This window comes from Vicia villosa, unplaced genomic scaffold (assembly GCF_029867415.1).
Source record: "Vicia villosa cultivar HV-30 ecotype Madison, WI unplaced genomic scaffold, Vvil1.0 ctg.000888F_1_1, whole genome shotgun sequence".
Lineage (NCBI taxonomy): Eukaryota > Viridiplantae > Streptophyta > Magnoliopsida > Fabales > Fabaceae > Vicia > Vicia villosa.
In genome coordinates this window covers 254,367-279,160 of record NW_026705399.1, presented here as the reverse complement: position 1 = coordinate 279,160, position 24,794 = coordinate 254,367, and the positions used below count along the sequence as shown (strand labels likewise).

Genomic DNA, 24,794 nt, shown 5'->3' with positions numbered 1-24,794 from the left:
CTTTCATATCATTTTATCTGTGAAATAAAATTCAGATTTAAGTCTATTTTATTTTATTTATGAAAATGATGTCTCAACAAAGATTTAAATTATATGAATGGACAAATGTTTAAACATGAGGCCAATATTGTTCAAGAGCTGGAGGTTGGGGTGAGCAGGGGAGTAGGGGTCAATTAATTATCGCAGGGCCGTCTGGGTCAGGAGCTGCTAAATGATGTTTTTATTATGTCCATCAGATTAATCAGTTATAACATCAGAGGTCTTGGGGGTTTGGCTAAAAAGAAAGAAGTGCAAAATTTGATAGGTAGGCAGAGACCTACATTCATCTGTATCCAAGAAACAAAGTTAGAAAATATAGACAGGAATTTATGCCTATTTATATGGGGCTCTAATGATTTCGACTTCGCGTTCAAACCATCGAATGGCAGGTCCGGGGGTATTTTGGCTATTTGGGACAAAAACTTTCTGTCTATAAGGATCACTCATGTTTTAGAGTATGCTCTTTGGTTGGAAGGAGAATGGGGAATGGGGCGTAACGTTGTCAGCCTGGTTACCGTATATGCACCGTGTGACATCTGATTCTGTTAATTTCGACATCTTAGGAGATGAATCTGATAGAATAAATTGGAGATTAATTCATGGGGAGGCTAAAGAAATAGCAAAGGATGTGTGGGATTTAGGTAAAGATTTCGGTCTTATTCATAAGGGGGAAGAAGGAGAAATTGTTCAAGAGCTGGAGGTTGGGGTGAGCAGGGGAGTAGGGGTCAATTAATTATCGCAGGGCCGTCTGGGTCAGGAGCTGCTAAATGATGTTTTTATTATGTCCATCAGATTAATCAGTTATAACATCAGAGGTCTTGGGGGTTTGGCTAAAAAGAAAGAAGTGCAAAATTTGATAGGTAGGCAGAGACCTACATTCATCTGTATCCAAGAAACAAAGTTAGAAAATATAGACAGGAATTTATGCCTATTTATATGGGGCTCTAATGATTTCGACTTCGCGTTCAAACCATCGAATGGCAGGTCCGGGGGTATTTTGGCTATTTGGGACAAAAACTTTCTGTCTATAAGGATCACTCATGTTTTAGAGTATGCTCTTTGGTTGGAAGGAGAATGGGGAATGGGGCGTAACGTTGTCAGCCTGGTTACCGTATATGCACCGTGTGACAGAAGAAGTAAATCAGCTCTGTGGTCTGATCTTCTCAACAGAATTAATCGAAATAGGGAGGTTAGTATCTGCATATTGGGGGATTTCAACGCTATCAGAGATATATCGGAAAGAAAAGGAGGAAATGAAACTTACAATATGAATGAGATAGAGGAATTTGATAATTTTATATCTGATGCGGAGCTGATTGATATTCCCATACTAGGCAGAAGCTTCACTTGGCAGAGACCTGGGGGTTCGGTTATGAGCCGGTTAGACAGATTTTTATTATCAGAGAAGTGGAATAGAACTTGGCCGAGCTGCACACAGTGGTGTCTGGACAAAGGGTTATCTGATCACTGCCCTATCATGTTATGTGAATCTTCACTCGATTGGGGGCCAAAGCCGTTTCGTATGCTAAAATGTTGGAGGGAGATGCGAGGTTACCATGATTTTGTCATTAAAAATTGGAGAGATATTAAGGTGCAGGGGTGGGGCATGTATGTTCTGAAGGAAAAGTTTAAAAAGATCAAAGTTCGTCTTAAAGAATGGCATAAGAATCACTTTCAAAACTTGGAAGGTAGAATTAAAGAAGAAAAGGAAAAACTTAACGGTTTGGAGGTCCTTGGAGAAAGCACAGGCTATTCCGTGGAAGATTTGCAAGCCAGGAGCGAGATCTCATCTACAATTCACAAATTATCTAACCTCAACTGTAGCATCCAATGGCAAAAGGCTAGATCAAAATGGTTGAAGGAAGGGGATGCAAACTCTAAGTATTTCCATAGTTGCATTAACAAGAGAAGAAAAGACAATGAAATATTATGCCTTGACGTCAACGGAAGAAGGGTTACGGAGGTGAAGGATATTAAAGAGGAAATTTTCGACCATTTCAGCCGCCAATTTGCAAGTAGAGGAACTTATGCAATTCCGGAGAACTTAATCTCTAACTACATCGATGACGTTCAGAACGTAGAATTAGTGCGTGAATTTTCAGAAGAAGAAATCAGAAGAGCGGTGTGGGAATGTGACAACGACAAAAGTCCAGGGCCAGACGGTGTTAACTTCGGGTTCGTGAAATAATTTTGGGAGGAAATAAAACAAGACTTCTTGAGGGTTATGACTGAATTTCATGAACACGGTAGGATAGTGAAAGGAGCGAACAGTTCGTTCATTGTGCTGATCCCTAAGAAGAGCAACCCCTTGAAAATTTCAGATTATAGACCGATAGCATTAATAGGTTGTATTTACAAGGTGCTATCCAAAGTCCTTGCTAATAGACTAAAGAAAGTTATTGGATCAGTAATCTCTGAAACTCAGTCAGCCTTCATATCTAGCAGGCAGATCCTTGATGGCATCCTAGTTGCGAATGAGATTGTGGATGAGGCGAGGAGAAAGAAAAAGGAATTGATTATGTTCAAAGTAGATTTCGAGAAGGCGTATGATTCAGTGGAATGGAGTTATTTGGACTGTATGATGGCAAAGATGGGTTTTCACGAAAAATGGAGGCGTTGGATAGCTGAATGCTTAAAATCTACAGCGGTGTCTATTTTAATTAATGGCAGCCCGTCTAAAGAGTTTAGGATGGAAAGAGGATTACGGCAAGGCGATCCGTTGTCTCCATTCTTATTCCTCATTGTCGCGGAAGGCTTCAATATGTTGATGAAAAAGGCGGTTGATTGCGGCAAGTTCCTAGGATTCAAATTCGAGAAAGGTTCTGATCGATTCACACATCTGCAATATGCTGATGATACTTTGATTATTGGGGAGAAAAGATGGTCTAATATCAGGATTATCAAGGCAAACTTATTGCTGTTCGAAGCAATGTCAGGTCTAAAAGTTAATTTCAACAAGAGCTCGATTGTAGGCTTAAACATTAACGACATATGGCTTGAAGAGGCGGCAAATATTCTGAATTGTCAAAAAGGAGCTGTTCCGTTCAAATACTTAGGCCTTCCCATTGGCGCCATCCCGAACAGAAATGCAACATGGCAGCCAGTTATAGAGGCGGTTAGAGGCAGACTTTTGAGATGGAGAAATCGGTTCATGTCTTTTGGTGGTCGTGTAGTGCTTATCAAATCTGTCCTTCATGCGCTTCCGGTCTACTTTCTCTCGTTCTTCAAGGCTCCGACAGGTATTATTTCTAAATTAGAATCTTTATGTAAACAATTCTTATGGGGTGGGAGCGAGAATGATAGAAAAATCAATTGGGTCAATTGGGAGAAAGTGTGTTATCCTCAAGAGGAGGGAGGGTTGGGTATTAGGAAATTGAATTTGTTTAATCTGGCTCTATTAGGAAAGTGGAAATGGAAAATTAAATCGGAAAGACACGGATTGTGGTTAAAGGCGTTGAAGAATAAATATGGAGATTTAGAGGTCTCGAGGGGGATAGCTAGTGGAAAAGACTCAATTTGGTGGAGAAATCTCTGTGCTTTAGAAATAGGGGAATGGGAAAACTCTAGTTACTTTTCTGTGAAAGAGATTTATAAGGATTTTACATTTTCCAGGACTAATCATACAGCGTTTACGTGGAATAAGATTTGGCACAAAGCGATACCATCAAAAATTTCTTGTTTCGGCTGGAGGTTGTTTCATAATAGTTTACCTACTAAGAACAACTTACATAGAAGGAATGTTATAGGTCAAGATTCCACTAGCTGTATTCGGGAATGCAGCGCCGATGAATCGATATCTCATCTGTTTTTCGAGTGTCCCTTCTTTTCAGGTATTTGGCAATCCATTTGCAAGTGGCTCCGGATCTGCACAGCTCTCCACAGAGAAAGTATAGCTCATTTCACCCAATTTGAAGGTCTGATTGGTGGAGATAAGGAAATATCGTCGAAAGCTCGTGTGATTTGGTATGCATGTGTTTGGAGCATTTGGAAAGCTAGGAACGCCAAAATCTTCCGCAACATAGAAGTGGATATTGTAAAGCTGATTGATGATATTATTGAGTGTTCTTGGAGATGGTTGTCTTCAATTGATGGGAATGTACAACTAAACTATGCTCAATGGAGGATTAATCCTAGGCCCTGTCTCGGCCTAGATTTTTAAGCTGTTTTTTCGGTTCCGCTTCGGTTGTGGCCCTGTTAATTTTCTGTCTTCCCAGGTTCTGCTATATATTGCAAAGCACCACTGGCAGCATTCCTCTCTGCTTTGGTGGTTGAAGTTTCTGGTTGTTGTCAATCATTTAGATCGGTGCGGTTCGAGGCTTTTTGGAATCAGCATTGTTTTTGGTTCTATGTAGCAGTTTTAAAGTTTTATGTTCTTTGTTATGGGTGGTCTGCTAGTAAGTGGTGTTTGGGACAAGGATGTATTGTTGCTGTTTAGTTTTGGTGTTTCCTTAGTTACTATCTTGTTTAAGTTTTGTAGCAATTCAGTGGCTTCTTGGCTGGGATGTTTTAGCTTGATACCACATCTCTTTATTGTAAGGATTATGGCATGTCTCATGCCTTGTCATTTTTATATCATTTTGCTTTGCTGTTTCAAAAAAAAATTGATCTCTTTCCCACCATCTCATTTTATTTAACGACAATTCACAAAATGTGTCGGGTTAAATAGGGGTAGTTTTCACTGCTCACCACATATAAGCTCAATAAATGCAAATTTTAGTTATCTTTTTCATTTTCACTCTAAATTGCTTCTATATAATACTTCACTAAGTTATGTGTTAAAATGTTAACCTTGCATGTCCATCTTATTCCATTGTAATGGAAAATTCACCACGGCATCAAAAGATCTTGCTTCGATCTTGTTCCTTACTCCTAGTTCCATAGCACATCATTGACACTGTTTGTGAGAATCGACATCTAATTCCCTCGAATCTTTGTGAGTAATCACTATTTTCCAACCGTAATTTAGCAACGATCAATTTCATTCTTATTTAAACAATCAATCGATCTCGTAAAATCCATGGCCGAATCAAAATATGCTCGATTAGCCGAACACAACACTGTCGCCGCAAAAGTATGTGGAACAATGTTCACTACTACGGAAAAGTGATACCACAATGGTTGAAGAAGTCTTACCACAACGACTGACCAACCATTGTGAGGTAAGATGTGATTGTATGTACGATGATTTCCATTACGATTGCGCGTCCGTTGTGATAAACTATATATGTAGCGTGCTACCTATCACAACGATTAGTTTAAACAACTGTTGTCATAAATGTAGGGTCATGGGTTCAATACCTAGCTGCAACCAAAATCAAAATGCTTTAAAAAATTACATTTCACTACAGGTGTATATCAAAATTGTTGTGGTATACATAAGAGTTTATTATAAAATATGGGATTGATTATTTTTCCTTTACCCTCATTAATCTTATACAACAATTCAAATAATTGTTAAAAAATTGTCCAAACATATCCGACCCAAATGCGATTTTTTGCAGTTTCGATTTGGTTTGGTTCGGTTAGAGAATTTCTATTGGGCTGGTTCGATTTTAAACACCCCTGTTTATAATTCTTTTATTCAAAAAAAGTTGTGAACAAAGCCACATTACAACCCTTAAAAAACCAAATTGAAGCAAATTTTATTTAAATACTACATCAAAATTATGTTAAATTGCTATCAAAGATACTTTCTAACCATCTTCAAGTATATCATGTTCTTGCATTACCATTTTCACACTTTGATTTTATAGACCAACATTGTGTTCTGACCATTGATCCATTCACTGTACATCACAATGTTGTCTCAATAACAAATTTTGATTCCAAAACTTGCATGGACATTGCATTAGAATTACCATATTGAAGGAACAATTTTATTTGCAAGTCAGCATTTAGCATTAAGGATGTTCCAATAATGATAATCAGTTGTGGAATTTGATTATTCATAAGTGATCACATCATGAGGAAATTACATCAAGACTTGTTTAGTCAGGGGAAAACCCTTCAAGACTCAGCTGAAGAAGCTCCTCCATTCCCAGATCACATATTGGGGATGGACGGAGAAGAGGAAAATAAGATAATCACTGAGGAGAGTGAGAAAACAAAAGGGAATAAGGCTAAAGAGGTGAAGAAGCTGAAGGAGCCAAGTGGGTCAGCATCAATCATGTCTCAGGGTATCTTTCCTGAGAAGCTGAAGAAGAAAGGTAAGAAAGAAATGATACCGAAGAAAACCAATGATGAAGTTGAGGATGATGAGGACCTTGATGAGTTGATTAAACAAGCAGCCAAGGATCACAAAGAGATTCATGCAGAAGCACCTAAAAGGGAGAAATCCCTTCCCTTGGCTGAGGAGGAAGAAGTTAATAAGGCTGGAATGAGTGGAGTGATTAAAGAGGTGAAGGTGAACAAAAAGAAGAAAGATGGAGAGACTGAAAAAGAAGGGTAGAAGACTTATGACTTGACTGTTTATGACTCTTCAGAGGAAGAGGAAGAAGAAAATGCAAACTCTGTGGACGAGGAGGTGGAGGAGAATTCAGAGAATAAGGAAGCTGATGATGAGGAGGATCAGATGAAGAGGAGGTAGAAGGTGAGGGTTCTTCAGCCAGTTTGAAAGAATTGGAGCTGACTGAAGAAGTTCCTAAGAAGGTGGCTGAAGTGATGATTAAGGAAGTCACTCCTAAGAAGGTTTTGGGAACTGAAAAAATCGGCACCCTTCTGTTAGAACATAGTTTGGTTCTAATCATATTTTTAGTGTTTTAATGATAACAAACAAATAAATTTTGTAGAAGCAAACATGGTACTTTAATTATATATTTCTGATTTCAGAAGATGTACCAGTACCAGCACAATCAGAACTTGGAATAAATGTAAAGCTGGATAAATGCAAGAGATACTCAAGTCTTCAAGGAAACTTCTAATACTGCACCAAACCGCTGCGAATATACCTACAACAGAACTTGAAATACAAAGATGAATAGAAGATCACGAAAGAATATATCTACAACAGAAGCTGAAATGCATGGCTGATCAGAAGATCACGAAGTCTGATTCAAAATAAAGCCGTTAAAGACATAATCATTAGTAAAACGGCTACAACACTCCAAAAGCGCAATTCCCAAGATTGATTGAAGAAGCTATCCACATGCAAATCCTTGTTAGAAAACAAAAGATGAGACAAACACGCAAACCATTTAATGTTGCAAAAAAGAGTTGAAGTTAACGGGAAAAAAGAGTTGAAGTTAGCGTTGTAATTTAGGGTTTGTGTTGGTGATGGTGGCCGCCGTTCTTAGAGGTTGAAGAAGGAAGGGTTAGTTGACTTAGTCAATTATTCCTAAATGTTAATTAAAAGAATATATATAAACCTATATTATATTAACTAAGTTAAAATTATAATAATAACCAATAATAATATAAATAATAATAATTTTTAATAAAAAAATATTATTGATATATGATAAAAAAGTTGGATTTGTATAAAGCATTTTTTTTTACCGTAACTGTAGTATAAAATGGTTAATAATATAATATAATTATAGTGCAATTAGATATTAATACAATTGTTAATTAATAATAACCATATTTGAACTTGATAAATACAATTGTTAATTAATAATAACCATATTTGAACTTGATAAATAGAGGTTGAACCGTTGAAGAGATTAAAACAATTATAATATTATTTGTTTAATAATAATTAATGTAATTACTTAAAATAATATCACAATACTAATGCTAATTTTTATAGTAGAAAAAGTCATCCTAATTTATATTTTTTATGTTGGTTTATTATCATAAAAATAAAACAAAAAAAACTAGCCTAAAAATAAGGATAATAAGCGCCCCTTTGATACTAAATTTTGACACTTTTTTTTAATTAATATTTATTATTCAAATTGATTAGATTTAGGAAATTAGTTTGTTTTAATTTGAAAAGGTAAGGTCATGGTTTCTATTTTTTTAATTAACTCTAATGGGCTTAAAACCTAATATAATTTTCTAAAGAAAATAAACTCCCACCTTTGAATTATATGATTCTTAAGAATGGGCTTTAACAATTACAATGTTAAGCCCATTAGCGCCCCCATTTTTTGTACACGCCTCTTATAAAAAAAAAGTCACTATATTAAAATAAATAGGGTAAATTTTGGGATATGACACCACTGTCAGACAAGATTGACTTGACTACTTGGCCAGAAAGGCCGACCTGCTCGATACCAATTGTAACACCCTGCTTCCCCATTACTCAATTATAATTAACAAAAATAAATTTTCACGAAATAATCAGAGTTACACAAGTAGGAATGTCACATCCCGTAAAACATCATGAAGTATTAAGTCACTTCATCTTTTATTGCTCAGTAATTTAATCAACTAGGGGAAGTTCAAAGTTAAATTATTTCAATGGCTCCATGGCCTAAACTAAATAAACGCCACCAACCCATGGTTTAACACAAATCCAACAAAACAAGATACGTAACAATGAAAAAAACAAAACAACACAAGTAAAATAATCCCATGTTTCCTCGTGTTACGTATCAGAGCGACTTCTAAGACTCGACCGAACAACACAAACTCCCTACTTACTCAAGTACCTGGATTATCTGTACTTCCGAAGAAGCACAAATACAACAACAGAAAAAGGGTTAGAATTTGATTCAAATAATTATTGGTGAATATCACATGCTAAGGAGTAGTATTCACAAAACAACACAGCAAATAACATACACACTTATATCACATAACAACATTCCACACATTCACTATGCACAATTCAATCATTTATGCAAAGTGATTCATCCATCACGACACTATGCATGCGGTACTAACACAAACAATACGGTTCAAATATATTAAACCTGATTACCGTTGGAATCTGGATAAGTCTTAAGCGTTCCCCTGAACTATGACTTATCTCAACATGACTCTATCCTGAGAGTCTGGAAGAGACTAGGAACCCATCATGGATTTCCACCTAGACTGATCTCCACATAATGATATGAATGCATGACACATCACAAACACAAGCATAATAATATTATGCACACCATGATCCTCCTGATCACCGTAATTCTCCTTCTGAATTACTCCAAGACACAAGAAAATCATACAATTCAAGTTGTCACAATTCACCACAAAATAATCGCAAAAACATCAATTAAATATCACAAGTTCATCACATGTTTGTACGAGTCAATTTCGTACCCAATTCACATACTCGTCGAAGTTCACAGAATACGATAACACCCACAAATGTGTCGAAGCGTTGGAAATCTGACATGAAAATAATTTTAGAGGAAAGTACGTTAAATCAGCTTTCTAATGGTTTGTACGGCGTGTCACTCTGACACACACAACTCAATATACGAATTTTTAAAGTTTTAAAAATATTTGTTTTAACTCAGTGATAATGGGTTACCTCAAAATTGATAACCAGTTACTACCCATTACAGTAGCCAACCCACGCAAAAAAGCTTATGTGGTAACCGGTTAATTCATTTCAAGTAACCAGTTACTTGACTCCAAAAATGTTAAATTTTAATGAGGTAATCGGTTACCTCAAAACTGGTAAACGGTTACTACTGAATCAGAAGGAGTTTTCTACATATTTACCAAGTACGCTTTTAGTCCCGACATGTCCCAAAACCCCGATTTTATCAAAACAAAACACAATTTCAATTACCGGTCTATTTTCCTATTAACACACAACAATTATATAATCATTCATATATCCAATTCATCATGCTTTGCACTTACACAACATCAATTCCATCATATCAATAGGAACAACATACAATTGAAATTCAACCACAATTCATCACACCCACTTAACACAATAATGGAATTTATCCAACAATCACACAAACATACAGACAATTTTAGAATTCATATAAAATACCAAAATCCTAAGAGGGGAAGGAACCCTCACTATCCTCTCATGTTCAATCACCATTAAAAGAACTCATTCTCCCCCTTACCTCAATTCCAAGCTTTGATCCCTCGGAAATAGTGAAAATAGTTGCTTCTCTCTTCCTTTCCCTAGCACTCCTCTTTCTCTTTTCACGTAGAATAAATTCTAACTTTTCTCTTCTCTCCCTTTTTTCTCTAATTCCTTATTATTCTAATATTTAGTTATTTATCCCAATAATACTAATAATAATATGAATAATAATAATAACAAGAATAATAATAACTTATATTATTCACTATTAGTATCCCCTTACTATTATTTTATTATGGGTTAAATAAGTTTTTGGTCCCTATAAATATTGCAGTTTTCATTTTTAGTCCTTCCTGCCTTTAGGCAACAGTTTTTACAAAAAAAACCGTTGCCAAAACCAATTAAAACCATTGCCAAAACTAAGGAAGGACTAAAAATAAAACTGCAATATTTATAGGGACCAAAAACTTATTTAACCCTTTAGGGAGCAACACTACCTTAATAATTAGCTAACCCCTTAACTCATAGTATACCCTCTTACTAGTGCCCGTAGCCTTATTACAACCCAATCAATAATTATAATTAAAACACAAATGACTAGATATTTAAATGGTGTGTTACAATCAACATTATCATCATTCATCTCATATAAAATCATTCATGGATCATTTGCTAACTTCAAAATATACAAAAAAAAATGTGTTTGCTTATTTGCTTGTTTCACAAGATAGGTGACTGATCAAGAAGGCTCAGTAAATTAGGGTTTTGAGATTATCAAAGGGGTCTTAAGCTTCTCATATGCTCAAGTGTTTCCCATCATCAACATTCAAGCTCAAGAATGCTTCAAATCAAGATCAACAACTTTCAAATTCATCCGGTACACCAATTAAGGTTTTGACATAATTCTTAGAGGAAGTTGACTTTTGGTCAAAGCATGGTCTTATGGCTTAAAAAATGATTCAGGGATCAAAATTACTTCATTATAACCCAATCATATTATTCATTTATTAGAAGAACTTGATTAAATTGGTATTGGGAAGAATGCAATTCAACTGGCAAAAGTCAACTGTTCAAGGTTTGCCTTTGACTTTTGGGAATTTTGGTCAACTATGGACTTCTAATATCAAGGATCATGAAAATATGATTATTGAAGTCATTTGATCCAATTTAATCAAGAAAACCAATCAAAAGTCTTTAAAGTCAAAATTAGGGTTTACGGAATTTTTTCTAAGTTATGAAGATTTTACATGTTCAAGTGCTCAAATTTGAAAGCTTGTAACTTCTTCATCAAGTCACCATTTTTTATGCTCCAAAGATTGAATTGAAGAGAAAAGTTCATACAATAGCTTTGTCCTTGAGGATGAGTTCCCAAAAAATGAAGGATTCAAAGTTATGGAGTGATCAAGTTAGGACTTCAAAGTTGTCAAACACTTAGAATTTTTTCTAAGTGTTAAGACAAATTTTTCTCCAAAGTTTATGTCCATTTTTTCCTATGATCCAAGATGAATCTCTTCAAACAACCAGCAAGGAAGTTGAAGTATGCAACCTCAACTTTCCAAAAAGTCCAAAAACTCATTCATAGCATGTGTGAGCTGGGAGATTCGAATTTAAAAAGAAGGCACCATGGAATTGCATTAGAGGTCCATCTTCATGTTCATAATCAAGTCCAAACCAAAGCCATACCTCTACAAATCTCTTTTGCAGCCTATATAACCTCTAAATCTCTCCATAATCTGATACTTACACAAATACTTCATGAGTTACGCAAAAATTTGAGATATTGTACATTGCATTATACCATTTGTGAATGAAATTGCAAAAAGCCACTTAGCCATTTTGATAAAGATCAACTTTTCTCAATCACTCTTGATTAAAGTTTGCTAAACTGATTTTTCTTGGATATTGCTCCATTTAAACCTTAGAATTAGTCCCCTAATCTCAACAAAGCATGGTGTAACACTTCGATATTTAAATTATAATTTTATTTGATTAATTATGGTTTATGTGTATTTTAATTTAATTATTAGTTGTGATAATTAGATTAATATTGACAATGAGTGTGTATGAACCCGAGATGAGGGTGTAAAGGATAACTAGAGGCTAGTAGAGTCTAATTAAAATTATTAGAGTTTATTTTAATAATTAAAATAATAGTTTTTTACTTGATTAAGTGTAAAATAGAAGCTCTATTAAGTCAAATCGTGATTTATGAGAAATAGAGGAGGGAAAGCAGTAAAAGTGTTAGTAAATGAGGGGAGAAATTATAATTATTACTATATTTACCCTAAGTATATAATTAGGAGTATAACCTAGAGTTATAGTTTTTTTTATCATCAGTACGTAGAATTTGGAAAAAAGAGAAAGTTGCAGAAAACCCTAAGGGAAGCGATCTAAGAAAGAGAGTGAGGTACGATCGATTTTGAGGTAAGGGGAGAATAACTTTTAATAAAAAGGGCATATGCATGACAGGTAGGGTAGATGAGTCCTTAACCTCCAATAGGGATGATGATTTTGATGAATTATATGTTTTTATTCTTATTTTGATCGTATGATTGTGGCCAAAAGGTTTATCCTAAAACCTTTTTAATGTGATTATTGAGTGCTTTTGTATTGTATTGTTGTTTTCTTGAACCTGTTGATATTTGTTAATATTGTGTGATGATATTGATAATTATGTGTTATATGAGAAATTGATGTTTTGATGATTTTAGTGGGGTTAATTTTGTATAATTTGATGCATATAATTTGGTACCGATATTTGTAAGACGGTACTTTTTCAATAGCGTCACTTTTCATTATATGCTGCTTCGTTATTAGTATTGTCGTTATATATTTGAGTGTACTGTAGTGCTACACTCTCATCAATATATATTGCATCATTAATACACATGTTGTTTCTCTTTTCCATCTGAATCCTGTAGCGCCAATGCTCTTTTGATAGACATAATAAAGTGGTGGGTAGGGAGCAAATTGATAGAATCTACTAGAGCTGTCAATATGGGCTACCCGGCCCATATGGGCTTCGGGCTTTTTAGGGCCGGGCCCAAAAAACCCATTTTTAAATGGGCTCTAATTTTACTACCCCGGCCCGGCCATGTCTGGGCTGCGGGCTACCCGACCCTAAATGGGCTTCGGCCCTAAACGGGCCCATTTCTATAAAAAATTAAAATTTTCTCCTTATTTTTGTAAGTAACCATATCATTGCATGCAAGAATACATTATATATATATATATATATATATATATATATATATATATATATATATATATATATATATATATATATATATATATATATATATATATATATATATATATATATATATATATATATATATATATATATATATATATATATATATATATATATATATATATATATATATATATATATATATATATATATATATATATATATATATATTAAATTTTATATCCAAAATTATAATTTCTAAATACTCCATATAAGTTAATAATTAAAATGTAAAATAACACATTAACTTAATTTAAACTATCCAAAATACATCACAAATTATATAATGTAGCACAAATAATTAAATAACTTGTTCCAACAAATTTTAAGTTATAAATATTCATGACAGTTATAATTTTATGATAATTATAACAAGAAAATGTTATAAATTTTTATAATAATTATAATTAGGAAAGGATAAATTTAATTATATTAAAAATATTTAATTTTTTTTGGGCCAGTGGGCTACCCATGGCCCATACGGGCCGGCCCATATTTTTTAGGGCTTTTTAGGGCTGGGCTAAAAAAGGCCCGGATGTAAATGGGCTCGAAAAATGAGGTCCAGGCCCTAAAATTTTTCGGGCTAAATGGGCTGGCCCATGGGCTTCGGCCCATTTTGACAGCTATAGAATCTACCAATGAAATGTATACCGTAGCCGCAAAATATAAGTTAATTGGAAACCAATGAAACGTATATTGTAGCGGCAAAAATAAGTTAATCGAAAATCATGTTGCAGGTTCACTAGTATATAATTATTCTTTAGTATATTTAATAATAATAATAATAATAATAATAATAATAATAATAATAATAATAATAATAATAATAATAATAATAATAATAATAATAATAATAATAATAATAATAATAATAATAATAATAATAATAATAATAATAATAATAATTTAGCATTATCAGTATAATAATCTTGGAAATTTGGAGTGAGAGATGAATATTTAAATTATTTGACCAATTTAAGTTATTCTCAAGTCCGATAGAATTGTCAATAGAGTTGTTAGGGTTGTCAATAGAGTTGTTAGAGTTGTCAATATGGCTGTCAGAGTTACTTCCGAGATGTTTAGAGTTAAATCTGATGCGTTAGAAATATTAAAATTGAAGGTATTTGACCCTTTAGAGTTGTTTTATTATTACTTGAGTCATATCATTAGCCAATTAGGTTCATAAGAGTTACCCTTATATGTAGGAGTTGTCAGTAGAGTATTTTTGGACACTTTAGAGCTGTAGGGATTATTGTAGAGTTGTTTATAGTTTCTTGGAAACTCAGTCGAATTATAATTATATATTGTTATAACTTTTTACAAGTTAATAATATAGAATAAATTAATGAAAATATTTTGTTGAGATGTTTTGAATTTATAAAAATGTTATTTTCGATTCTTTTGAGTTTTCGAGATTGTTGGCTACTGTTGGGTAGTGTTAAGGGTTGCTTGGAGTGATTTAAAGGATTAAAATTATTTTTGTTGATTTTATTAATTTTGATGAGAGATGGTTGTGTATAGGAAAATGATAGTGTTGTGCCTGATTATTATGCTTTCTAATTGAATACTTGTTGATTTTATAAGTATATTGTTATGGTGGTTGACTGATGATGAGTATGTGATGTTGAATGATATTAAAGTTGCTGTTGTGTTATGGGATAATAGTTCAAGTAGGGTGAACTATTATCGTGGGTCAATGCATGTTGTTTATTGTCGGGAGGAGACTTTAAATCTTATTTTGTTGTTGCATTGATGTGTTTTGACATGCATTCATGATGTCGTTGTTGTTGATGAAAAAGACGAGTTGTGATCTGAGCAGTGTGGATTGGTGACCTGTACCAAATCCGAGCAGGGTGGATTAGGGGTTCGAGTAGGGTGAACCCGATTCTTGAGTGAACAAATTTTTGATGGTATGGTACCACATGCATATGCATAAAGTTGCATAGACAAATTGCGTTACATAACGAGTCATGTGTATATTTGTTGAATTATAATTATTGAGTTGTGATTGATTGGTGTGTTGGGCACGAGAGTGTAATTGATACATTGTGATTGAGATTATGTAGAATGTATTATGTGTTGATATCCTACCTTGCAGTATTTGTCTTTGATTATTGATTATGATTTCTCACCCCTTATGTTTGAATGTTACCCCTATGTTGGTAATGTGCAGATAATAAAAAATGAAGGTTAATTACCTTTGGCCGTTCGATTCGGTGTTGTCGCTCTGATACGTAACACTCGGGGGATGAACACTAATTGTTTTTGCTATTTATATTGTTGTTGGATTTTTAAATTGTCCGTTGAAGTATTTTTACAGCTTGAAACTAACTATGTTGGATTAAGATGCTATGATGTTTTTGAGTTGAATTATGATGAATTCCACTGCTTAATTAAAAGTTGTTTTTGAAGACTAATTATGTCGTGTTCCGTTCATCCGAGTTAATAGTGTTATGTATCTTTTTGCATGCGATAATTGCCGTTGTTTTAAGAAGTAAAATGTAGCATTCTGTTTGGATGTTGGGATTTTATAACTCTAATATTTATAATATTCGCCGTGTAGAAATGAGGTGTTACACATGGCACATTCCTTGATTCACTCCTTTCTTCACCAAGAAGCAATCCATATTTTTTGAAACTTGTAAAAACCAATTGATCAAACCAGTCTTCCAAATGAATTGAGATTGATTTCTGCAAGTTATGTAAGCCATATGGAACCTTTATAAATAAAGAACCAAGCCTCAGAACTCAACACACCAGAATTTGCTCCAAAACTCCATTGTTGCAAGCTCACAGACCATTTCTTCAAATTTCCTTCTCCTTGCAAGTTCTTTGCAAATTAATCATTCATACACATCCCATATAGCATATAGAATCTTTTGTAAGCATCAAACCTCAACTGAAACACCTCCATTAACATCTCAATATCACACTTGTTCATCTCTACAACTCGAGTTGTCCAGGAATTGAGGCACTTTCAATCCAAAGTAGGCATTGCAAAAGCTTCCTAGGAGTCCACTAAAGCTATCCAAATCATCACAACAGAGCCATAAGTGCTTTAACGCAACTTTCGGTTCTCACTTCAGAGGTAAGTAAACCTAACTTTGAACTTCATGTTAAGAGTATCATTTTGAGTAATTCTCGATTCTATCTTGTTTAGCATGATGTGAGGATCATTAATCCTCAATTAGTTATTTATTGTTAGTGTACATCAATTAATTTGATTTTGAAAATTTAGGGTTTATGTAGTTTTCTGGAAAACTAGAACACTGCAATTTAAATAAATGAATGAAAGATATATGGTTGGATTCGTCTTGAAAAACTGAGAAACTTTCATGTTTAAAGTTTTGAAAATGGTTGAGTTTTGAAGGAAATCTTTTTTTGAAAAATCATGGTTTCTCAAGGTTGAAGATGAAGTCTGAAATTTGAATTTTGGACATTATTTATATTATATATATTTGGAAGCGTTTATTTAATGGATGAGAGTGTAGTACCGCTGGTCAAGGATAAACACTGAAGGCACCTCATGATCACCATATGCGCGTGGCCTAGTGGTCTAGGGTTTGCTTGTAAAGAGAAGGGTGTGCGTTCAAGTCCCCCTGGCTGCAAAAGCTAATTTTTTATCAGTAGTTTTATTTTTTTTCTTACAACTTTGATTATTTATTCAACCTATCAAGCTAATTTATTTTTGCTTTATTTTTTATACACTCTTCACTTATGTTATATATTTTATGAATATACTTTAAAAATCTAAAAATATTATTTATTTAATCATCTTTTAATTAAATCAAAATAGTATCTTTTATACCTTTTAAAAGGTCTTTTAATCAAAAAAAAAATTCAAATGTTTTCTTTACCAAATGTTTTAATTAAACTTGTGTGATTCCCTTAGGTTTGAGTTTAGCCTCCTTGGAGGACAATAACATGATCTCCATTAATTTTCACCTAGGATTTAGTTGCTTCTACGTAAAGAAGTTTAGGGTAAAAATACTAAAACCCTAATATTTTGATCCATTGATTTTTCCTTTGATTCTTGATGCAACACCATGATAATATTGACTTGTTGCCATGATTATACCTTGTTATTTATTTGTGTACATATTTGATTAATCCATATACATGTGATATATACCTTTGTTATATACTTTTGCCCTTAATATATATACATTGTTGATTAACCCCACATACATGAGATATTCATTCATTTGATCATTACATCATATTCATACATACATGATATAATTGACTTTGAGGTATGTCGTCCCTTTTATTCATAAGACTTTTATACTTGAGTTTATTTGTATACATTTGATATCCTTAACTCACTTTGATTGTATCAATGATACACACACCATGTCTAACCCACCACTTGAGATGCTTACCCTTAATGCTTACTTGAAATGTATGATTTCTCATTGTTATTACTAATCCAGAGGAATGAGATAGTATTGTTGTCAAGTACTCACCCTCTTTCCCTTCTCTTTTACTTTGTGCTATGTATTGTTAAAGCTTAGCACTTTCCCCCTGTTTTAAAACCTGGTTTTGTATTGTTAAAACTCAACCATTTTTTTAAATCAACTTGGTTTTGTATTGTTAAAACTCAATCACCACTCTTGTAAATTATCCTTGCCTTGTATTGTTAAAGTTTAGCTCCTTTTAAAACTTGCTTAGTATTGTTAAAGCTTAGCATTTTAAAAACCTGTTGTGTATTGTTAAAGCTCAACACCCAAAAAGATTTTTGCCACTTTGGCTCTTTATTTTCCTTATAAGGGGAACTACAAATGCTATGACTTGCCTATTGCACAAATGGGGTATGTAGGCACAAGATGTGATGTCTTACCGAGCACACTTTTAAAATTCTTTTCTCACCATCCCGCTCTATTTCACAAAACAAAAACAATAACAATAAAACAATAATATATATTTTCAAAGAGGTTCTTGTAGAGTACTACAGATGTGAGGGGTGCTAATACCTTCCCCTTGCATAACCAAACCCTGAACCTAAGATCTCTGTTTATTTTATTAGTTTTGATTTAGAAAATTCTTTGGGTTTTATTTCGTTATTTTCCTATTTCCTTTGAAAACAATAAAGCGCGGTGGCGACTTTCACTAAAATACGAGCTGGGACAATCCAATGGCCTCGGTCTCAATTTTTCACCGCTACAGACTTCGCCTCGTCATGTTTGGCTACCAATACCTTCTTCTATTTCTTTAAGGTCTTCATTATCGCTTGATCTTTGGTGTAATTCCTTTGGGAGAAAGCGAGCTTCGACTTTAACTAGTTCTCAATCTAGGCATGTTTTTCCCGATTAGTTCGTTCCATTGGCAAGACCCTCAGTAAGTAGTTCTCCTTTAGATCATGAAACTTATGAGGCGCCTTGTTACCAATTGCCTTATAGTCTTTTGGTAAATATTTATTGAAAGGAAGGATGGTGCTACAAAATTTTATGGCGTCAAGTGTGGGATCATTCCACATGGAGGATTGAGGAGGTGGATCGTTCCTTGCAGGTGACAAATGCTCACCAACCCTATTTTCTTTTTTTGAATTTTAGGGGTTTGAAGATCATGGGGCACGTTTCCATAAGCTTGTCTCTTGGTCCCTTTCATCATCAAGTCGTCTAGAAAACTCTAGGGGCTATTTATTCTTGGGCGCTCAACTTTTCTCTTGTCCATACGCTTCTTCATTTCGGTCAAAGGTATTTTGTACAGTTTCTCTATAAAAAGAGGAATTATAAGTATAAGTAACCTGACCAGCAGAAAATTCCAAATAAAGTTCATTACAATATTAAACTTATATATTTGTTTATGTTACTCTCATCCCCTACTCTAAGAACCTCATGGTACAAAAACTCATGATCTTGAATTCATCCAAAAGCTAAACAAACTCCTCCCATCAGGTGTGAGGTAGTCAACGTCTTTCTTAGTGATCTCCTCTAGATTATTTGTCCAGGCTAGAGGAAAGCAAGGGTTCCGTCTGTCCCAGTTGTGACCGTAAATGTGCTATCTCACCTTCTAACACTCATAAACTCATCTTTCCAATTTTGTTAAAGATTGAAGTATGGTTTGAACATGGATCTTCCAAGCAGGTAGCTCAAGGCATTTAACGTCACCGATCTACCTCTAATGCTCTTCTTGGTTCCAAAAAAAAGTAGAAGAACATTCATATGGTAGGATGGACCTTCAACCGCTAGTATATGATTCCAAATTCCCGAATCAAGCTCTAGCCATTAGGTGGGATCTAGGACGAGGCAATGTTAATCACCTTTAGAACTTCTGCCTCAAATGAGGAGAAGGAGACTAAGACCCCTAGGTCGGGAACAACGGGGAGAATTAGGTAGAAATAGGGGTTGGGAAAATTGTCCAAAGCATCCATATTATTCATCTTACCATATAACACGCTTCCAAGAGAACCTTTTACTTATCACCTGAAGAGGAGAGGTTGGCATATTTCGGAAAGGAGGTTATCCCTTCCTCTCACTGATGTAATAGGTCTTGAAATCCTTGATGCCCTTGTGCTCAGGATTAGAGACAACTATTAGCTTCTTGCTTCATAAGAGAATAGAAGGGAAAAAGGAGTCACTATCGCTACCACTGCTCTTATTGCGATTGGAACTAGTAGAGTTCTTGCAACTACCGAACATATCTAGCTCCATTAATTTGTAGTTAGGGTTGAACCCATTTTATAATGGTTTAATGACTATGGGTAATCAAGGGTCTCTTCCTAGGTTCCCTAGCATTCATAAAAGGTTCTTCATGTTTCTGTTACGTGTGAGAGATTAAGACCAGGTTGGCTTTCCGAGACTAAATCATCATTGATCACATTTAATGTTGCGTGTGCGTTTCACCTTAACTGGCGTTTGGGGATTTCGCTAAGCTGGCGTTTGAGAATTCATCTCATTGATATATGGAAGTCTACCCTAGGCCATGCCTAAGAAACGCGCTCCAGATACGAATGAGAGACTCACCCTAGATAATCCTGAGGGACTTGCCCCAGATATGACCGAGGGACACGCCTCGAGTATGCTTGAGGGACTAGTCCAAATGAGAATAGGGGATTAGGCTTAATCACTTCTCCCTTTCTAATCCCTAATGCTTAAAGGACTATGTATCAACATATTAGTAAAAAGTCCACAAGAAGCGACGTAGAAAGTTCTCAAAGGGGAGCAACACAATATATCATCCCTACCAGTTTCCTAACCACCCATTTATTAGAACGTATATCCATCATTTGGTTATGGCGCCCATTTTCTATATCACTCGCCTTTTTATGAAATGTGGGAGTGATGTGTCCCTAGTATGGGAAAGGAAGTCAAACAGATAAGTCATGTTCTCCAAAATAATAAGTGAGGTAAGTGTCAGCTTCTCACGCTGTTGTGGGTGGGCATTACTTCCTTGGAATCTAAGATCCAGACCCAACCCTGAAGTTGAGAAGATGACATTTAATTTTCTCTAAAAACACCATATACAAAACATCTCACCACTCTTGTGTGAGCTTGCGCTAACCTCACAACATTCCTAATTTTTTTTTTGACAACACTACACTACAAGGATATTGTTTCGTATTATTATTTTAGAAAATACAAATATTTAACACATTTATAAATTAGTTATATTATCACAGTGAATAATGTAATGATAATTATACTTAAAAAAACAGTATAAATTAAGTATATTACCAATTATCAATTTATACTTTTTACTATACCGAGGTGTCAATTTATTTTAATTCTAAAATAATACTAAAAAAAATTATAGGAAATAAAAGTTAAAATTATATTCTATAAAAACTAAATAAATTTAAATATTTTATCAAATGAAATATTAAATCTATATTTTAAAAAGGAAATTTTCTAAATTATTGCTAGAACTTATCCAAAATGTATACTAATAAGGAAAAATAAGCTTTAACACGTCATGTGATGATCCAAATCAAATTATACAATTTAGGTAACCGAATTCCACAATTACTGCATAAACATTTTTTGTTCCTAAGGTTCAATGCATGTATTGTTCATGCATTTTGTCTATAAATAATGAGTCAATGGAATTTTATAAATTGAATAAATAGTGAAAAAAAAAATTAAAAACAGTACCTACAATAATGGCTTCTTCCATGAGGATCTCAAGGTTCATCTCTAGATCAGTTTCTTCTTCTTCATTGTTCTCTCGAGGTAGAAGTTGTTCATTATTCTCTGGTTATTTTTTCAATTTTTATTCACTATTATTAGTTTATCTGTTATGTGCTGAAATAATAATAAACTTCTCAGGTTTGAGTGCTAGAGTCTCTAAATACAGCACCGATGCTTCTTCCATCGAAGAACCGATCAAACCTACGTTTCAAGTTGATCATACTCAGCTTTTAATTGATGGAAAATTTGTAGATTCTGCTTCTGGTTTGTATTTTCTTTTTGGTGTTAATCTTGATTAGTGTTTGTTTGTATATATATTTAATGCTTTTGTGGAATTCTGTGTCATCATCATTAGGTAAAACATTTCCAACGTTGGATCCAAGAACAGGCCAAGTGATTGCTCATGTTTCTGAAGGTCAACATGAAGATGTTGATCGCGCTGTTGCGGCTGCTCGCAAAGCATTTGATCATGGACCATGGCCTAAGATGACAGCCTATGTATTGCATCTTTTTTACTTTTTTTGTGTCTTGTGTTCTATCAGTATCCACTGTCCAACATGTCCATGTCTGGTATATGTGTCTGGTATCCGTGTCTGTGTCAGTGTTTCACTAATTTTTTTCTTTTGTTATGATTTTATAGGAAAGGCAAAGGATATTGTTACGGGCTGCGGATTTGCTTGAAAAGCATAATCATGAGCTTGCAACACTTGAGACTTGGGATAATGGGAAGCCATATGAACAGTCTGCGGAAATTGAAGTTCCAATGCTGACACGCTTAATTCGGTATTATGCTGGTATGTGAAATGTGTTATTTTAGTACAAGATTTTATACTAGGGTTGTAAGGAAACATTGATGTTGCGCCCGAGATTGAGTGAATGCAGATATCTGATTGACTGCAGGGAATCCATTTTCACAAAAGTGCTTCTCTCTTTGTTTTTGGGAAAGTATACTAACTAACACTTGTATTTCTGAATCTTTCCTCAGGTTGGGCAGACAAGATTCATGGTCTCACAGTTCCAGCTGATGGGCCACATCAGGTGCATACATTGCATGAACCAATTGGTGTTGCTGGTCAGATCATTCCATGGAATTTTCCTCTTCTCATGTTTGGTTGGAAGGTTGGACCGGCATTGGCATGTGGCAACACTATTGTTCTAAAAACATCTGAGCAGACACCACTGTCTGCTTTGTATGCAGCAAAACTATTTCATGAGGTAACTAATACATTCACCAATCTTGAAAATGACAGATAACTAGAAACAATTTATTCCTAAAAATTGACGATTGAAAATGAACAGAACGAGTGGCTTATATGCTTTGTTGCTAATTTGTAATATTTCTGGCAGGCTGGACTTCCTCCAGGTGTTTTGAATATAGTATCTGGCTTTGGTCCAACAGCGGGTGCCGCTATTGCTAGTCATATGGATGTGGATAAGGTAACAATACATTTGGAGGGCACTTTGTTTAGGAATAAATTGACAATTTGTAATGATTTTCAGAACCATCTCAATTTTTCAGAGGGCACTTTGTATATTTGTCACAGTTCAATGACAAAATAAATAGATGCTTTATTTACCTATGTGACAAATTTTATGAGCCTCTATTTAATTATGGTTTAACCGTGACAAATTTTGAACCCTGTGCAGTAGCATGTCTTGCACGTAGATGGTCCTGATAATTTTTTAGTTTCTTCTTAAAAATAAGTTACCTTTGTATTCATAGTGGAATTATTGAGTCTCTTGCAGATCGCTTTTACAGGTTCAACTGTTACTGGAAAAATCATCCTTGAACTAGCTGCTAAAAGCAATTTGAAGGCCGCAACTTTGGAGCTTGGTGGAAAGTCTCCCTTTATTGTATGTGAAGATGCTGATGTAGATCAGGCTGTCGAGTTAGCACACTTCGCCTTGTTCTTCAACCAGGTAACTACAAGCATAGAGTTCTTGTTGTCAAACAATTATCCCTTTTGTGTAATTCTGAAACATTGATTGGTATTCTTTGTGACATTCAGGGACAATGTTGCTGTGCTGGCTCTCGAACGTTTGTACATGAAAGTGTGTATGATGAGTTTGTTGCGAAAGCAAAGGCCCGCGCTTTGAAACGCGTTGTTGGAGATCCATTCAAGGCTGGAGTAGAACAAGGTCCTCAGGTAAAATTGCATAGCATTTGAGATAAATCGTCGTGTTAAACCTTGATGCATTAGTATTCTGAAATATCTGAATATTATAATGAAAAACTAGTTATGATACAAATAATCAGATTGATTCAAAACAATTCGAGAAAATACTCAAGTATATTAACTCCGGTGTTGAAAATGGCGCTACACTGGAAACTGGAGGAGAAAAGATTGGCAACAAGGGCTTCTATATACAACCAACTGTCTTCTCAAACGTTCAGGTGTGTGTTTGTGCGCGCGTGTGTGTATTTTTTAAATTCCCATCTTTGCAAAGAATTATGCAAATACAGCTCCTAATGTTTTTAACTCTGCGGTTAACAACCACCAGGACGAAATGCTGATTGCAAAGGATGAGATTTTCGGTCCTGTGCAAACCATATTGAAATTCAAGTGAGAGCAATTAGTCTAATTTTTCCGGAAACGTTATTTCTACGTGCTTCTTTGTTACTAGTGACTAATTTTATTGTTGATTGTTCACAGGGACATTGATGAGGTGATTCAAAGAGCAAATAACACGCGTTTTGGCCTTGCGGCAGGGGTCTTCACGAAGAACATAGACACTGCTAATACTTTGACAAGAGCATTGAGAGTTGGATCAGTTTGGGTGAATTGCTATGATGTATTTGATGCTACAATTCCTTTTGGTGGGTATAAGATGAGTGGACAAGGCAGAGAAAAAGGAGAGTATAGTCTTAAGAACTACTTGCAAGTGAAAGCAGTTGTTACTCCCTTGAAGAATCCAGCATGGCTTTGAGGATTATGAATATAAGATCAATAAATCAGAGGCAATGATAATGATGATAAAATCTTTGTGTACTTGTCATCCAGTCATTTGATGTTTTTATGTTTTATGGAATGCTTGAATAATTTATATAGTTAGTTGTATCATAATCTCTTCTTTATTTTAAAACGTTGAGCCGGTCCCTCTTAATAAGATAAGGTTTGATTGTTCTTGTATATCTTTTTGTTGTGGCACTCGTAAGGGATCCAACTAAAGCTGTCAAATAAGTCCTATAACTAAAAGTCCTAATAATTTGACCCCATTAAAGCCCTAATATATTGAACCTCCAATTATTAAAATTTATTTTAGGGTCTAAAACTTTAGGCCCTTTACAAATTTCTTTTTTTTTGGGCCTATTGAGGGGGTCTTATTTTATTCTCAAAACCCACATTGACTTCAATTTACTTGTTATATAGAGCATACCACACACTGCATTGTCATAAGCTGCCTTCAACGATGCATGTCCTTGTATGTCCTT

General features: G+C 34.5%; 2 protein-coding genes across 2 annotated transcripts; both read left to right on the top strand.

The window, feature by feature from the left end:
- Window positions 1–820: 820 nt before the first annotated feature.
- Window positions 821–2,227, top strand: LOC131631944 (uncharacterized). The gene has a single exon (XM_058902704.1). The coding sequence runs from the start codon at window positions 821–823 to the stop codon at window positions 2,225–2,227; it is 1,407 nt and encodes a 468-aa protein (XP_058758687.1).
- Window positions 2,228–21,225: 18,998 nt separating this feature from the next.
- On the top strand, window positions 21,226–24,492 carry LOC131631955 (benzaldehyde dehydrogenase, mitochondrial-like). Its single transcript, XM_058902719.1, has 11 exons — window positions 21,226–21,403; window positions 21,500–21,625; window positions 21,717–21,859; window positions 22,002–22,155; window positions 22,347–22,576; window positions 22,709–22,798; window positions 23,108–23,281; window positions 23,371–23,508; window positions 23,619–23,756; window positions 23,864–23,925; window positions 24,016–24,492. Exons 1-11 carry the CDS (start codon window positions 21,334–21,336, stop codon window positions 24,287–24,289), a joined length of 1,599 nt encoding a protein of 532 aa, XP_058758702.1. The 5' UTR covers window positions 21,226–21,333; the 3' UTR covers window positions 24,290–24,492.
- Window positions 24,493–24,794: the final 302 nt, after the last annotated feature.

What these genes read in the sequence shown, in the direction of transcription:
- LOC131631955 (XM_058902719.1), top strand. Translation starts at nt 21,334, where the DNA reads ATGGCTTCTTCCATGAGGATCTCAAGGTTCATCTCTAGATCAGTTTCT. An exon ending in ATTTGTAGATTCTGCTTCTG is followed by an intron (nt 21,626 to 21,716) that starts GTTTGTATTTTC and finishes CATCATCATTAG; the next exon opens with GTAAAACATTTCCAACGTTG. An exon ending in GAGTAGAACAAGGTCCTCAG is followed by an intron (nt 23,509 to 23,618) that starts GTAAAATTGCAT and finishes ACAAATAATCAG; the next exon opens with ATTGATTCAAAACAATTCGA.
- LOC131631944 (XM_058902704.1), top strand. Translation starts at nt 821, where the DNA reads ATGTCCATCAGATTAATCAGTTATAACATCAGAGGTCTTGGGGGTTTG.